Raw genomic sequence first — 15,338 nt, forward strand, 5'->3', positions numbered from 1 at the left:
AAAGACGCAGGGCGCCTGCGCGGCGCTCAGCGCCGGGGCGTTGCTGGGAAACATCTGCCGACGCCTGTGGCGGGGACCGGGCGACATGGCGGCGGCGGCGGCGCTGGCGCGGCTCGCAGCGGCCTTCCTTCTCCTCGCGGCCCAGGTGAGGGCGGCGCCGACCCCGCTGGCCTCGCCGGCCGCGGTGCCCCGGCTCCTCACCCCTCCCCGGCCCCGCGCAGAACCCCGCCCTGCCCGGCCTGGGGCCAGCTTAGGGGATCCGCGCCCCCGGTGCCGGAACCCGTGGGCCTGGGGCCCGGCCGTGACCTTGCGGGTCTGTCCCCCGGCCGGTCTCCTTTCCCTCTCTGGACGCCGTTCCCAGCCGTGGTGTCACTGGGTTCCGCCCGGATCTAAAGTTTGAGGTTCTACTACCCCGCTCCCTCCCCGGCCCCTGCTGGTCTTGTCTCGGGGTCTCCAACCGCCTCTGGGACGCCCTTATCTGACTCCGTGGCCTTAGCCGGGGGCTACCGCTCTCTGACCCTGGCATCCCCTTGAAAGCGATACTACCCCTATTCCCCGTGGTTGTAGTCAACTGTCCAGCGTGGCACCCAGTGTCTGGCGGCGTCCAGAAGCAGCCAGGAGCCCAGCCCTGGAGTGGGGTCGAATCGCCGCCCCATCTTTTTCTCCAGTGACCTTGGCAGGGGAGTTCCCGCTTTGAGTTGGTCGTCTGCAAAAGGAGGAGAAGTGTACAGTGCACAGTCAGAGAGAGGATGTAGGGGATCACGGACGCGGGGCATGCTACTTGTTTGTCACTTGACCTCAAGGGTCGCCACTAGGGGACAGACCTGGAGATGGTTGATGTACAGTACCATGAGTGCATTTTTTATTTTCCAAACCCTCCCTCTCTCCCAAATTCCACAACTCTGGAAATGGTGCCACCCTCCCCCAACAGCCCTACAAACTGGGCCATTAACCTTGACCTTTCTGTGCCAGCCCCCCAACCTCTGCTTCAGGCTGTTGGCTTCTCTCCAAGGCCGCTTTTGTCCCCCAAACTCCCAGTTCATTTTCAGCCCTGCAGGAGGGCTCTCTTTCAAAGTGTGTCAGATCTTGTGTCCAAATGAGAGCTTTCTGGTGCCACTGACACATTCAGGAGGACTCTGTGATCCGGCTGACAGGAAACTATCCTTTGCTTCCAGCTTTAACATATTAAAGGCACTTTGCTCACTGGGCTCTGTTTCCCTGAATCCTAACTCCCCCCAACGTTGTGTTTCTGGTCTCAGCTTAGGGGTGTGCCACATTCCAGCAGCTTTCTGGCCCACCCCCTCCCCAGCTGCTTTGCCAGCCCTCTGTACTTCCCCCAGCCCTCTTTGCTCGTTTTCCTCAGCAGTCTGACCCATTGGAAGCAGGGATTTTGAGGTCTCTAAATATTTAGAAAAAGAAAAAAAAAAAGTGGCAAAGCGATAGGTGGGCAAAGGGTCACAAGAACACCACAGAAGGAACAGTGCGGTTGGCCTGGGAATGGTTTTCAGAAGCAAGAGGCAAAGGTAGCGTAGGGGTGTTCTGGGGGATGAGTAGGAGTTTGCTGGGTCAAGAAGGTGTTCCAGGGAGAAAGTTGCAGGTGACGAGGGCAGGGCTGGAGGTGTGAGATCTGGTGATTTTTATTTTTTTAATAGCAGATATTTATTTAATTTTTATTGGAGTATGGTTGATTTGCAGTATTGTGTTAGTTTCAGGTGTACAGCACAGTGAATCGGTTATATATATATCTACCCCTTTTTAGATTATTTTCCATATAGGCCATTACACAGTACTGAGTAGAGTTCCCTGTGCTATACAGTAGGTTCTTGTTGTTGTTTAGTCATTAAGTCGTGTCCAACTCTTTTATGATCCCGTGGACTGCAGTCTACCAGGTTCCCTGTTCTTGGGGTTTCCCAGGCAAGAATACTGGAGTGGGTTGCCATTTCTTTCTCCAGGGAATCTTCTCAACCCAGGGTTCGAACTTGAGTCTTCTGTATTGGCAGGTGGGTCCTTTACCACTGAGCCACCTGGGACATACAGTAGGTCCTTGGTAGTTATCTATTTTATACATAATGGTGTGTGTATGTCAGTCTCGTTCTCCTCCTCACCTCCTGAGAGCTGATGATTTATCTGGAGATGGTGAGGGTCCACTATAGTGGCCCATAGGACGCTCCAGTGGTTACACCTGAGGAAGGTGGAGGCCTGTCAGGCACTCTGGCGGGCGGGGCTGTGGGGGGAGCAGCAGTGGAGCAGCTCCAGCATGGGATAAAGGGCAGGCGGGGCATGCGGCCTCCTTGGGCTGGGCTCCAGGGGAGTGGACTGCGCTGGTCGGAGCAGGGTGCTGAGGTGTTTGGATTTTATTCCCAGCTGGTTGAGGGTTTTGAACTTTACCCTGAGTGTGGGCAACCAAGGAGAGTGTGGGAGTGAGTGAGGAGGGCACCTGGGCCAGCTCTTTCTAGGACAGACCCCTGGGCATGGTTCTTCATGGCGCCCAAGGGTATGGCCAGCTCTCCATGGGGCCAGAGGATGCCTGCTCACGACCGTGAGCTCACTCCCAATCATTCTGTGATTGGACGAGATTGGACACCCCCACACCATTGGTACAAGTTGTGTATACAATGGCCAACATGGGGTCTGTTACTCAGCAGATCTGAACGTGTGGGTGCCTTCTCTGCCCCTCACCTGCCCATGTATCCCTCCACCATCCCCCCACCTGTCCCCACCCCTCACCTCCCCTCCTCACCCCTCCTGCATCTTCCCCTTCACCCCTCCCCTGCCCCACATTGCTCCACCTAAACATCTCTTTCTAAGCTTCCCAGGTCCTGATTACCCCACCCTCTCCTAGAACTCACCAAGTGTTACATAGACTGCTCCCCATCTGGATCCCTTAGCTTCTAAGCACCCTGGCATGGATGCTGTCAGTGTCATCTTGAAGCATAATTTCCCTAAAGTTCCTGAACCTGCTTTGTGGTTGTAGTGCATTGGGAGGTGGCCTGTTCTTAGTGGCTTTTCTCATTCTCCAAACTGGAATGGGCAGTGCCGGAATGGGGGGAAGGAGGGGCACTGAGAGCTCTGGGCCCTTTGGAAGACCTGCTCCCAGTCCTGTACCTCCCCCGGGAGGAGACCGTATCCACAGCAAGACTGTGCTCTCTGGGCTTTGCCACAGCCCAGGCTGATATCTTAAGGGAAAGCCAGCTGTGCACATTGTGGTGGGGTGGGGTGGGGGGTGGGGAGGGGCAGGCTGGGACGTGTGCTCTTGTGCTTCTAAGTGACCTTTTTAAATTAAAAAGAAATGCTTCTAGCCATTCCTGTGTTATACAGGCAACTCAGGGCTCATAGACCAGGGGTCAGCAGACGTTTTCTAAAAGCTTTTTGGGTCGCATGGCCTCTGCTACAACTCCCTGGCTCTGCAGAAAGCAGCATAGGCTCTGCATTCAGGAACCAGGCAGCCATGTTCCAGTAAAACTTTACTGACAAATACAGAAGGTGGGCCGGATTCAGCCTGGGGGGTTGAGGGACCACAGACTCCCTGCAGTGGCCCAAGGTGGGGGCGTGGCAGGGGCTCTGAGTGTGGCACGGTGGTGGGGAGAACCTGGAAGCCAGGGCTCCTAGTCCTGCCTCAGGTAGAGGGAACAGGGTTGGCTGGGCAGGGGCAGGTGCAGGTGCAGGATGACGCTGACCTTCCCTCCCTCAAGCGCTGGTGGCAGCGCCTGCATACCTGGCTTCTCTGGCGCCCCATGCCCTGTAAACACAGCTTTGCCAAACACTTGACCCAGCAGCCCCAGGTGATACACCAAGACGCAGGGCCAGCTGGGGACCCCAGCCCCTCTCTGCACCACCGCCAGCTGACCCTGGCCTATGTTCACAGAGGACTCGGCCTTCTGAGAGCCAGTCTGTGTCCCAGGCATGCTCTCTGGGCCACAGCCCTTGGGGACCCCTTGCTGAGTCAGAGCCCCCCCGCTCCCCAACTACAACACATTCTGGGGTGGGTGTGGGTCTGTCACCAGCACAAAGGGGCTCCTGCCTGTTGTCTCTGGGGAAGATTCTAGGGGGATACTGAGGGATACAGTCTGTGTCTCGCCTCCGGGTGGTACAGAGAGATGGATCCTGGAACTGCTGTGTGCAGAGCTGGGGTCCTGTTGGGCCCCTCTGGCTCCAAGAAGCCAAGGGGCTGGGGTGGGCCCAGGCCCTGTGTGTGTGTGGCGTGGCTCTACTCCTCCCTTTCAGCCATTGGAGCCACATGGAGGGGCCCTGGCACGGCCACGGTTGGTGTGCAAATCTCCCTGAGGAGGCTTGGCCCTGCCCTCCCTTGTGTCCGCCTGAGCTGAGGGCCCCAGCTGCACTGGCAGAGGGCGGGACCATCCAGAGCTGGGCGGGGCCATAGGCCAGCCCCTGCCTACTCTGACTCCACCCCCTGTCCAGGTGGCCTGTGAGTATGGCATGGTGCATGTGGTGTCTGAGACCGGTGGCCCCAAAGGCAAAGACTACTGCATCCTCTACAACCCGCAGTGGGCCCACCTGCCGCATGACCTCAGCAAAGCGGTGAGTCCAGCGGGTGGCCCTGTGCTGGGGCCCCTCCCCATGGGGCTTTCCACCCAAGGCACCTCTCTCTCCACTCCTGCCCTGGGTCCTGGGGGGGACTCTGGAGGATGGATCCTGGGGAGGGCCCCTGAGGATGGAGGAAGTGCTCTGCTGGGAGTCCGAGGAGGGACGTGGCCCCAGAGGAGCTCCCAGCCTCTCTGGGCCCCGGTTTCCTCGGTTGTAAGTAAAGGATTGGGACACTGCTGTGGGATGTCCCCTGTCCAGGGCATCAGCCACCTCCCATCCCTCCCACCATGCTGGGCTGGGGTGGCTGGCCAGAAATCCTTAGACAAGTGACACAGAGGTCTGCCCATCCCTGTCGTTGGGGCGGCCCAGACATGCTGCTCCCTGGTCCGGCCTGACTCCTCCCAGAGAACACGGATGCCCGGTGCCTGGTTTAGCAGGTGGATCGATTGTCATCACTAAGGCCAGAGCTCCTGCCTGCCCCGTGTGGTGTCTGTGACGGGCTCCAGACGCCCTCATCTGCCTGGTGATTGGGGTCTGTGTGTTGTGTGTCTGTGTGCACACGTGCATGCATGTGTCTGTGTGTGGTGTGGGTGTGGGTTGTGTGTGTGTGCTGGTGCGCATGTGTGTGTTTTGTGCAGTGCGTGTTGTGGGGCTGGCCCCCCCAACCTTGCAGTGAGGCAGTGTGGGGTGGCAGTCACTGGTGGCCTGGGTGCCCCGCGGGGTCTTTGCCACCTGGCTGCCCGGGCCACCATCCCCTCTGCCTCTCTGAAGGCCTCCCTCCCTCAGTCTCTCCTGCAGGTGCGGGACTGGACCAGCTCCGTGCTCTGCTCTCCCGCCGACCTCCCCCCAAAAGGCTTCAGCAACCAGATCCCGCTGGTGGCACGGGGGAACTGCACCTTCTACGAGAAAGTGCGGCTGGCCCAGGGCAGTGGGGCCCGAGGGCTGCTCATCGTCAGCAAGGAGGCGCTGGTGCGGCCCCCAGGCCTCCTGGGCAGCTTGGGACCCTGGGGGCGGGACCGGGTTAGGGTTTGAGGCAGGGGTCTGGGCAGAGGAGACAGGGAGCTTGGTTTTCTGACTGTGGTCTGGAGGGGGTTGTGTCCCACAGCTGTGCTCGGGGTATGACCAGGCCTGGGAAGGATCTCTGAGGGGGTGGGTGGTGTGGGCCATGAGCCAGCCTCTTCCTCCCCGAGACTGACTGGTGCCCCCAGCTCAGCCCTGGGAGGGAGGGGCTGAACCCACAGGCTTGCCCTCCTGGCCCTGAGGACCCCGACACACATGCAGGACCCTCCCGCCGGCTCCGAGGGCAGGCCGGCTGTCGGTGGCTCGTGCCCCACCCAGGGGTAGTCATCCTCTCCTGCCCCTGGCCCCACAGGTCCCCCCGGGAGGCAACAAGACGCAATATGAGGAGATCGGCATTCCCGTGGCCCTGCTCAGCTACCGAGACATGCTGGACATTTTCCAGGTAGGGCCGCCCACTTGCCCCCCACTATCTGCAGCTGGGCCAGGGCCCAGGGAGATGGGCCCACAGTGCCGTGAACCTCAGGAGAGGAGACCCCAACCCTGCCCACATGCCAGAGACCTTAAGTGCCAGCCCCCCTCATGCCTTCCTGGCCTGACCTGGGCTGACCAAAGGCTTGGTCGGCTTTGATGTGGGGAGTCGGGTCCAGAGCAGGTGAGCATCAGCACACGAATGAGGTGGGAACAGTCAGGGTCCCACTCTAGGTTCCCCGTCTCCCCACCGAGGGACCCATTGTCAACCTCCTGGCTGCTTCACATACACCTGGTTAGCTTGTCCCAGCAGGGCCCACTTCTCTGGGGTCAGACGTGTTGGGCGAGGGCATGGGGTGGGGCGAGGTGGGGTCTCCCCAGCCTTAGCTCCGTTGTGCTCTCCGAGGCAGACTTTTGGCCAGGCAGTGCGGGCAGCGCTGCACGCCCCCAAGGAGCCCATGCTGGACTACAACATGGTCATCATCTTCCTCATGGCCGTGGGCACCGTCGCGCTCGGGGGCTATTGGGCTGGGAGCCGGGATGTCAGGAAGTAAGTGCCCTGTGTGTGTGGGTGGGTGCTAGCCAGGCAGCCTAGACACTGGGCAGGGGACCGCAAGAGGGGCCTCTTTAGAAAGGCAGCATGAAACCCAGGAGAGCTGCTGAGAGGCCCCTGGGGTTCTGGCCTGGCCGGGCAGGGGCGTCCCCTGGAAAGCAGCAGCCCAGGGCAGCCTGTGGGACAGTTGGGGCGGGGCCGGGGCGGGGCCGGGGCCAGGGCCAGGGTGGCCCTATGGGACCCACAGCCTTCCTCCCAGAGCACCGCCACAGCCTGGCCCAGGTGCCAGAGCCCACCTCCAGTAGTCCTCCCTGTGAGGACCAGAGCTCCCGTCGACTTCCCGTGAGGTCCTGGGGGCAGGGTCCTCCGTCGGGGGACCCTCATACACATGGTGGGCCTGGACGGGGGCCAGGTACGCTGCCTCTCCCCGTGCCTGCAGCCCCAGAAGCAGTGCCAGCCGCAGGGCGCCCCTTGACCGGCCCGTCTTTCCAGGAGATACATGAAGCACAAGCGGGATGATGGGCCCGAGAAGCAGGAGGACGAGGCTGTGGATGTGACGCCGGTCATGATTTGCGTTTTCGTGGTCATGTGCTGCTCCATGCTAGTGCTGCTCTACTTCTTCTATGACCAGCTTGGTGGGTCCCCTGCCTCAGCCCCCAGGGCGGTGTGTGGGGGGTGGAGGCTGTGGTCCCTGCCTTCAAGGAGTGCCTCAGGCGGGGCCGCCCCTCCCTTCCCTTGGTGCGCCCCCCTGCCAGGGGAGTGAGGTGCAGAGCCCCCCTCAGCCCCTCACTGCTGCCCGCCCTGCAACTCCCCCCTAGTCTATGTCATCATTGGCATCTTCTGCCTGGCCTCCTCCACCGGCCTCTACAGCTGCTTGTCCCCGCTCGTGCAGAGGCTGCCGTTCTGCAAGTGCAGGTGAGCCCCCCGGGGCGGCCCGCACTGGCTCTACTCGCAGCGGTCCCGCTCTGCCACCTCTCGGCCTCTCCCCTCCCCGTCCTGCCTCTGAGGCGCCATAGCTTCCGTGAGGCTGAGGGCCCTCTCCAGAGCCCTCGGTTAGTCTGGCGCAGTGCATGCATATGGCAGGTGCCCCCTCAGGGCTGGCTGGGGGCTCCTGGGGAAGTGGGGATGGCTCTGAGCCGGCCTTCCTCCCCCCACATCCCATTCAGGGTCAGGCCCGCTGGGATCCGGGTAGGGGTGGGGGGCACCAGGTAGGGCAACAGGGGGATGGATGGGAGGCTTTGGGACGGGAGTTGAGCTGAGCCCACGGTGCTGGGCAGCTGGCACCGTGAAGGTCAGAGTCCTGATGCCCCTGCCTGCCTGCAGGGTCCCTGACAACAGCCTGCCCTATTTCCACAAGCGCCCTCAGGTCCGCACACTGCTCCTGGCGCTGCTGTGTGCGACCGTCAGCGTGGTGTGGGGCATCTTCCGGAATGAGGACCAGTAAGTGCAGTGCTGCCGCCCCAGGGGGGAGGTGGGGCAGCAGGGTGCTGTCCTCGGGTGCTCTGACCTCCCTCGCCTCCCCGAGCTGTCTGACCCGGGCACTTGGATCCGGGCCAGCTCCCAGTTATGAAAAGCCCTGCTGTCAGTGCTCTGGACGCAGTGACTGCATGCTGTCCAGGTGCCGACCAGGCTCAACGGATGGCTGCCCAGCTCTAGCTGCCTCCTGGCCTGTCTGGTGCCCTGGGGTCTGCAATTGCAATCTGGGCGGAAGATGCCACTGGCATTGCTGCCCGGGCGTGGAGCCATGGGCTCAGCGGCAGCCTGGATGTGGCCTGGTGCCACCGGGCCCACTGCTCTGCCTCTGCAAACACTCGTGTCCCCTGGGCAGCCTCCCACCAGAGGCAGCCACTGCCGGTCCCCATGTCCCCACCCCCGCTGTCACCGACACCATCTGGCACTTTCTCTGAGCTTCTCTGGGGCTGTTAAACACTCTTGGCTGTGCTGCCGTTTGGAGCCACAACAGATTTAACTGGCAGAAGGAAAACGTGAAAATATTTGGAGTTCTCTGTACACAAAAAGAATATGAGCTCTCAAGATTAAGTCCCAGCCAGAAGGCCCACTCCCCCACTTGAAATTAGAACAGGGTCTGGTTTCTACCATGTCTGGGCACCCACGCGGGGCACCGTTCCCACCAGTGCCCTGGCCTGGAGACTGACCCTGTGCTCAGATGAAGCTCTGAGGAGTAGGGGCAGGGAGGATGGAGCAGGTGGTGGGGGCCAATTTCCAGCAGGGGAGCCCCAGTACTGGAGCTTCATCAGAGCATCAACTTGCAAATTTGGAAGTGGCCCTGCGTCCTGGGGCTCCAGACTGTGTCCTCAGAACCCCAAGCCTCTATTTCCCAAGAGAGTGTATGTGGCACCTGGCTGGGAAGGTGGGGTGTGTGTGTGCGAGTTTTCTTTTTCTAAATCATTTAAAAGATATTTTTGAAAAGTTTGAATCTGTAGTTGCAGAGCTCTCCTCTCCTCACCCCCTGCCCCATCCTGTGCCCCAGGAGTGAAGGCCACTGTTGCAGAGGGATGGGGCCATGGCACTTGGGGGAGGCTGGGCACCGGTGGCTTGGACCAGGTGGCTGGGGAAGGGGGGGCTGACCGGTGGAGGCTCTCAGGAGACCCTGCCGGAGGATGAGGTTGTGCTGCATTCCAGGTGGGCTTGGATCCTCCAGGACGCACTGGGCATCGCCTTCTGCCTCTATACCTTGAAGACCATCCGCCTCCCCACGTTCAAGGTGAGGGTCCCCCAGGGTTTGGGGAGCTCTGGATGAGGGCTGGAGCCTCCTGTGTCTGCCTGCTGCCCTCCTGCCACGTGGCCTTGCCCAGGGTCTTCTGCTCTGAGCCCAGCCCCTTGTGGGTGGTATGGTTTTTGCTTTTCTGTCCCTCTGGCCACCTTGGGCTTGAGGATTAGCACAGAGTTGCCTCCCGGCATGGCTGCTGCACTGGTGAAGGCTGGGCCAAGGGGATCCTCCCTGGTGATGTTGCAGTGTTGGTGAGGTGAATAGAGGAGAACCAGATGAAACCCACAGGCAGGAGGATGGGGCTCTGCCTGGAGCACCAGGCTGGCACTGTGACCCCAGCTAAGGCCCGACCCCGCAGCGGGAACCTAGAGACACACAGGGAAACGCAAAGATGGTGCTCAAACTTGGGGCTGGCCAGTCATGGCCGTGTGTCTCCATCAGGAACTCAGAAGCGAAGGGGATTCCCTGTTGGTCCGGAGCTTAGGACTTGGTTCTCTTACTGTATACAGCTGGGGTTCCATCCTTGGCTGGGGAACTAGAAATTCCATAAACTGAACAATGCTGCCAAAATGAAGAGAAGCCCAGATCTTGGCTCTCCCTGAGCCTCTGCTGCCCATGCTCTGATGTTCTCATCAAGGTGGCAAGATGTTCCTTTCTACAGGGAAAGTCCGAGCCTTGGGCGGGGTTGCTGATGCATCCTGGAGGGTCTGTGCGTCAGCACCCTGAGTGGGGGTGGGGGTGGGGCAGAGCTGGCGGAGGTCCCCAGGTGGAGGGCAGCCCTCCAGACGCCTGGTCCAAACGTCCGTAGGCCTGCACACTGCTGCTGCTGGTGCTGTTCATCTACGACGTCTTCTTCGTGTTCATCACGCCCTTCCTGACCAAGGTGGGCCCTGCCGCAGCCCACGACCCGCCCTTGCCTGCCCGTACCCCATGGCCCTGCCCCAGCCTGCCCACGCCCTGCCCCTTGGTCCAGCTGCTGCATTCAGCCTCTCCTGACGCAGCGCCCCCCTTCTCTTAGAGCGGGAACAGCATTATGGTGGAGGTGGCGACCGGGCCTTCGGACTCAGCCACCCACGAGAAGGTAGGAGTATCCTGCGGCGAGGTGCTGAGTGTGCAGGGAGCAGGGCTGGCGGGTACTGGAGACACTGCCCCTCTCTGCAGCTGCCCATGGTGCTGAAGGTACCCAGACTGAACGCCTCACCGCTGGCCCTGTGTGACCGCCCCTTTTCCCTCCTGGGCTTCGGGGACATCCTGGTCCCAGGTACTGGGGCTGGGCTTGGGTGGCCTGGGGGTCCCTGGGGGTGCTGGACCAGAGGGGCTGGTGGGTCAGTGAGCAGAGGTGGAGCTTGGCCGGATGGGCCAGGACGGCAGGGAGGTGACTCCATGGAGGCATGGTCCCAGTTGCACAGACCTGCCCGGCTCTCCAGCTGCTCTGTCCCCAAGGTCCCTCCGCCTCAGGTGGCTCCTCAGCAGGTGGCCGCTGAGCTGGGGTTTGCACTGGTCTGAGGCCTCAGTCACCTGCCAGGAGTCCAGGGCGGCACCAGGCCAGCTCTCTCCTGAGCTGGGGAGGAACGCTTGGTGCCCCATCCCTCCATGGGAGCACTGTTGCCCAGCTGGGGCACGGCCAGGCCGCTGCCCACAGCTTCCGCCCACGGCCTGTCTCTGCAGGGCTGCTCGTGGCCTACTGCCACCGCTTCGACATCCAGGTGCAGTCCTCCAGGGTCTACTTCGTGGCCTGCACCATCGGTAAGCCCACCGTCTGGTCTTCCCCCTGTGTCACAGCCTCCTCACTGTACACTGTGGTTGCTGTTTCTCTTTTCTTTTTGGTCTTTATCTTTGTCTTTTTCCTTTTGTCTTCAGTTTGTTTTCGTTTCCAAATTCATTGACACCGACAGGATGCTTCCTCATTTTCTGTCAAGGCTGGTGGTTTCTAAGATGGTCCAAACCACTTCTCTTGTCCCACTGGGTCAGCTCTTCAGGATGAGTGGGGGTGCAGAGGGCACAGGCCCTGCCGCAGCCACCAGTGGGCCAGGCAGACGAAGGCTGGCCTTCCTGGCTGGCGTACCTTTGAGCCACTGCTGTCCGCCCTCCCCTGGGTTCCTGAGGTTGGGACCTGTCCTCCATGCCGGCCCCCAGGGTCACAGTCCCCGGGATCAGCCTGTCCACATGCACCCACAAGGTCCTCCCCTTTGAACCACAGTGTGTCAGATTGTCCTGTAGTTCCTGTCACTGAGATCCCTAGTTTGTGTGGATGGATTGCTTCAGGATACATGGAGAGTCCACATTCGATCATCTGGACTCTCCCAGCATAATCCAATTGCTCAGTAACGTGGAGGTGAGGGGCAGGGCAAGCGGCCTGGAGTGGAGGCCTGTGCTGGAGATGGGGCTCTTGGCCTGGAAGAGATGGTCCAGTGAGTCATCTTTCTTGTAACTCTTGAGCAGTTGCAAGGTCAGTACAGCGGTCAGTACAGCGCCGCACCCTCTGCTGGGCTCAGGCCGACCCTTGCTAGCCTCTCATCGCATTTGCCTGTTGTATGTCCATCTTCGCGCGATCCCTGCATGGCTGCATTCACACAGCCCTAAAAAGCACCCTGTTTATTCTGGATGACGGCGCCAAGTGTAGGTGTCATCTGACCCTTCAGGGCTTTCACGTGCTCACTCAGGAAAGATTTCATTTTCTAGTTCTGTACCTGTGTTACTTTGGTTCAGATTATTCTTCTGGTTAGAGGTTTATAAAACCGAGATATCGGGACACTTCTGCAGCTCCTTCTCAGCCATCCCAAGGATTCCAGGCCCTCCCATGACCGCCCCCCCAGTCTGGGGGCTGACCCCTGAGTGGGCTCTTGCCTGCCCCAGCAGGGCGGTGGGGTGTCCTGGAAGGTGGGGAGGATTGACTCCCGGTGCGTCAGTCACCATGGGGTGACACGCTGCCCATCTCTGTCCCTGCAGCCTACGGCATCGGGCTCCTGGTGACGTTCATGGCACTGGCCCTCATGCAGCGTGGCCAACCCGCCCTCCTCTACCTCGTGCCCTGCACGCTGGTCACCAGCTGCGCCCTGGCGCTCTGGCGCAGGGAGCTGGGCGTGTTCTGGACGGGCAGCGGCTTTGCGGTGAATACCAGTTTGCTATGACTGTCTGCGAGCAGTAATAGCCTAATAAGCCCTAACTAGAGTTAAAGTTGAGTAAGACCTCCTAGTGTTCCATCTGAACCCCGCAGTGCCTGGTCCCGGTGCTCTGTTTCCTCCCCTCCTGCCACCGCCGGAGGTCGGGTGTCGCTGGGAAGTGGGTTTCTACTTGGGCTTCTCGCTGCTTTGGGGTGGGTGAGGCGCAGGCTGGGCCCTGTTCTTGTCTAAAACCATAGAGAAGTGGGACCGAGGCCGCGCCCTGTGCAGGACGGGTCGACTGACCGTTTGTAGTCTTGGAACTCAGGGATGGATTGCTGGCCCCTTGGAAAACCCCCTGCATCCCCGGGGCCTGCCTGTCTCCGGGGCCTCCAGTTCCCACTTCAGTCTGCCTACAACTGGACCCTCCCCCAGGCTCTCCGGAAGGCCTCTGGGGCTCAGTGCCCATCATCTTCAGAGCTCTCACTCCCTAGGGCCTTGCCCGGTCCAGAGCTGGTGGGTGGGTTCTGGAAGGTTCCCGAGGGAGAACAAGCCAGAGCAGTCAGGTCGCGGCCTCCCGGGGTCCCTGTGGTGGTGGTGGTGGTGGTGGTGGTGGTGCAGGTCCCAGCGCAGCCCCTTTCCCGGTCTGAGCCCACCCTCGGGGGCTCCCCTGCCCTCCCGTCCACCCCGCGGCCCCGCCAACCCGCGGCCTCTCCTTCGCAGAAGGACCTACCTCAGTCGCCCTGGGCGCATGCCCCAACCGACGGCCCGCAGCAGCCGCATGCGGACCCAGATGCCGCCCCTGCCCCCGTCCCAGGCCGGCAAACTCCTGGCGAAGACGCGGTCCCAACCCCTCCGCCGGCAGAGCAGACTCCAGAACAGTCTGCGCCGGAGGAGAAGCTCGGGGCAGACGCGCCCCCCCAGGAACCCGAACGCCTCGCGGCTCCACCCGGCCCCTCGGCCTAGGGGAGGGCGCAGATTCGGCGCCGCGCTCCGGACTGGACTCGCGCGGCCCCCAACTTGGTGCTCTGGTCTGGCCGATGCGCACGTCCTCCTCCAGCCCGCCGGCCGCACCCCGGCCCCCAGCCCTGCTCCGAGCTCGTGTGGCCGCGAAGCCCCCAGCCGGTAGAGGCCAGCGCCGCGCGCGGTCCGCTTCCTGCGCGGTGGTGTCCTGGGGAGGGCAGAGCGGCACCTCCGCCGGTGGCCTCGGACACGCCCAGTTTGGTGCTTACCCTGCTGCTGCTTCCCCGGGGGCGGGGGCGGGAGAGGGAGTGGTTCTGGTCCGCAGGGCCCCCGGGGCTTGGACTGGGGTTGTCACCGGTTCGGTGGGGTTGGGGCCCCGCGGTGAGCGCCCAGCGCCTGTGCTCCAGCTCCTCCATATTTTAATAAATGGCCACGACTTTTTGAGATCTTGGTGGTGTCGCCTCTTCGGGTGCGAGCCCCTCGGACTGCTCCTCCGAAGCAGGGGGGTGGCTGGCGCCAGGCCGGTGGCCCCATTTTGCCTTTTCGCTTAGAGGAACTCGGCCCCCACCCTCGCCGCGGTCACCTGCACGCTCAGCACCCCATCAGTGCACGCACCTGGGCCTCCAGCTACCGCGGGCGGGCGGAGAGCTTCCGGAATGTGGGAGGGCGGCGGGGGGGGGGGGGGCGGCTCTGGAACTGGCTTACGTCTTCTACCTCACAGACAGGGTTCTCTGAACCTCAGGACGGAGATGCTGCCGCCCCCACGTCGGGCTGGCCAGGGAGCCACCGCCCGGACAGGCACTGGGGGCTGTGACCGCCAGGGCCCCGGCCTATCCTCCACGTCCATGACGAGAGGCGAGGCCCAGATCCTTCGACCCCACACCGGCTCCGCGTCCCTCCCGTCCCGCCGCTCTGCTGCAGACCGGCGGGGGCCAAACCATGATCCATTCCAAACGATACCAGCGCCAGACTCAAGTCTCAGCCACGCCTCCGAGGAAGAAACCATGTTTGTTTCTGAAAACAAAACAAAAAAAACCCAGAAGACGTCTTCCACCTGTTTCTGTGTTTCCTAATAAGAACAGGTGACCCCGCGGTTGGGTGAGGGTGGTGCAGCTGGACCTGCCCCGCCCCACCCCACGGGAGCCCCTGGCCTTGGAGGCGGGACGGGGAGGCAGCCACGGGGCAGGAGAGGAGGGGAGGGAGGGTCCGAGCGGACCCCGTCCTTCCCCGGAGGACCACGCCTTCCTGTAAGCCATTTTGTACGTCGTCAATGTTTGAACGCGGATGGAATTTCTCTTTTTCTTTTTTTGTTTCTGAAGTTTGACAAATGTCAAGGAATTCAAAGCGGGATATTAGTTCCTGAAGTTTCTGCCTTGCTTCTGTTTGAATCTTGTAATTAAACACAGCTTTTGATATTTATGTCCGGGCCTTTGACTTTTCTGTGGCTCAGTGGGTTGGGAATAAATGGGCGGGGTTGGGGTAGGGAAGCTGTGAGAGGAAGCCTGTGGTGTGCCGGGCCCAGGAGACCTTGGTCCTGCAGTAATTCCTGTGTGGAGGGACACGTCCTGAGCAAACCCGTAACCTACGTGGGTAGTGCCACGCAAGCCAGGTTTCAGCTTTGCCGCTGGACAGCCACTTGTTCTGATGAGCGGGGGCCCTCATGTGGGGAGGGGCGTGTAGTATGCTCTGTTGCCTGCGATTGATGCTGTCAGCTTGTCTGTGCTGATCTAAGAAGCAGGGACGGAATCACCCATGGCAGGAACCTCAGACTGTCGGTAAAGAACCAGGTGGTCATTGTTGGAGCTTTTTAGAGCCACATGGTCACTGTCACGACCGGCAAAGTCATCAACCCAGCGATGTAACCAGAAACATCAGACAACAGTTAAGCAGACAGGTGTGATTGTGGCCAAAAACTTGGTGGACACCAAAACGTGTGTTCATGTCATTTTCACAGGTC

The 15,338-nt window shown here is 61.2% G+C and overlaps 1 protein-coding gene across 1 annotated transcript; it reads left to right on the forward strand.

Annotated features, from left to right (window-relative positions):
• Window positions 1–5: 5 nt before the first annotated feature.
• Window positions 6–14,800, forward strand: SPPL2B (signal peptide peptidase like 2B). Its single transcript, XM_027547131.1, has 15 exons — window positions 6–145; window positions 4,420–4,539; window positions 5,332–5,514; window positions 5,918–6,007; window positions 6,444–6,583; window positions 7,079–7,221; window positions 7,405–7,501; window positions 7,910–8,026; window positions 9,230–9,311; window positions 10,126–10,200; window positions 10,336–10,398; window positions 10,479–10,578; window positions 10,986–11,063; window positions 12,267–12,427; window positions 13,142–14,800. Exons 1-15 carry the CDS (start codon window positions 86–88, stop codon window positions 13,382–13,384), a joined length of 1,752 nt encoding a protein of 583 aa, XP_027402932.1. The 5' UTR covers window positions 6–85; the 3' UTR covers window positions 13,385–14,800.
• The last annotated feature ends 538 nt before the right edge of the window (window positions 14,801–15,338 follow it).

Source organism: Bos indicus x Bos taurus, chromosome 7, assembly GCF_003369695.1.
Source record: "Bos indicus x Bos taurus breed Angus x Brahman F1 hybrid chromosome 7, Bos_hybrid_MaternalHap_v2.0, whole genome shotgun sequence".
Classification (NCBI taxonomy): domain Eukaryota; kingdom Metazoa; phylum Chordata; class Mammalia; order Artiodactyla; family Bovidae; genus Bos; species Bos indicus x Bos taurus.

Coding starts and splice junctions, on each gene's coding strand:
- SPPL2B (XM_027547131.1), top strand. CDS start 86: ATGGCGGCGGCGGCGGCGCTGGCGCGGCTCGCAGCGGCCTTCCTTCTC. Junction 8,027..9,229: donor ATCTTCCGGAATGAGGACCA/GTAAGTGCAGTG, acceptor GCTGCATTCCAG/GTGGGCTTGGATCCTCCAGG. Junction 10,201..10,335: donor TCACGCCCTTCCTGACCAAG/GTGGGCCCTGCC, acceptor CCCTTCTCTTAG/AGCGGGAACAGCATTATGGT.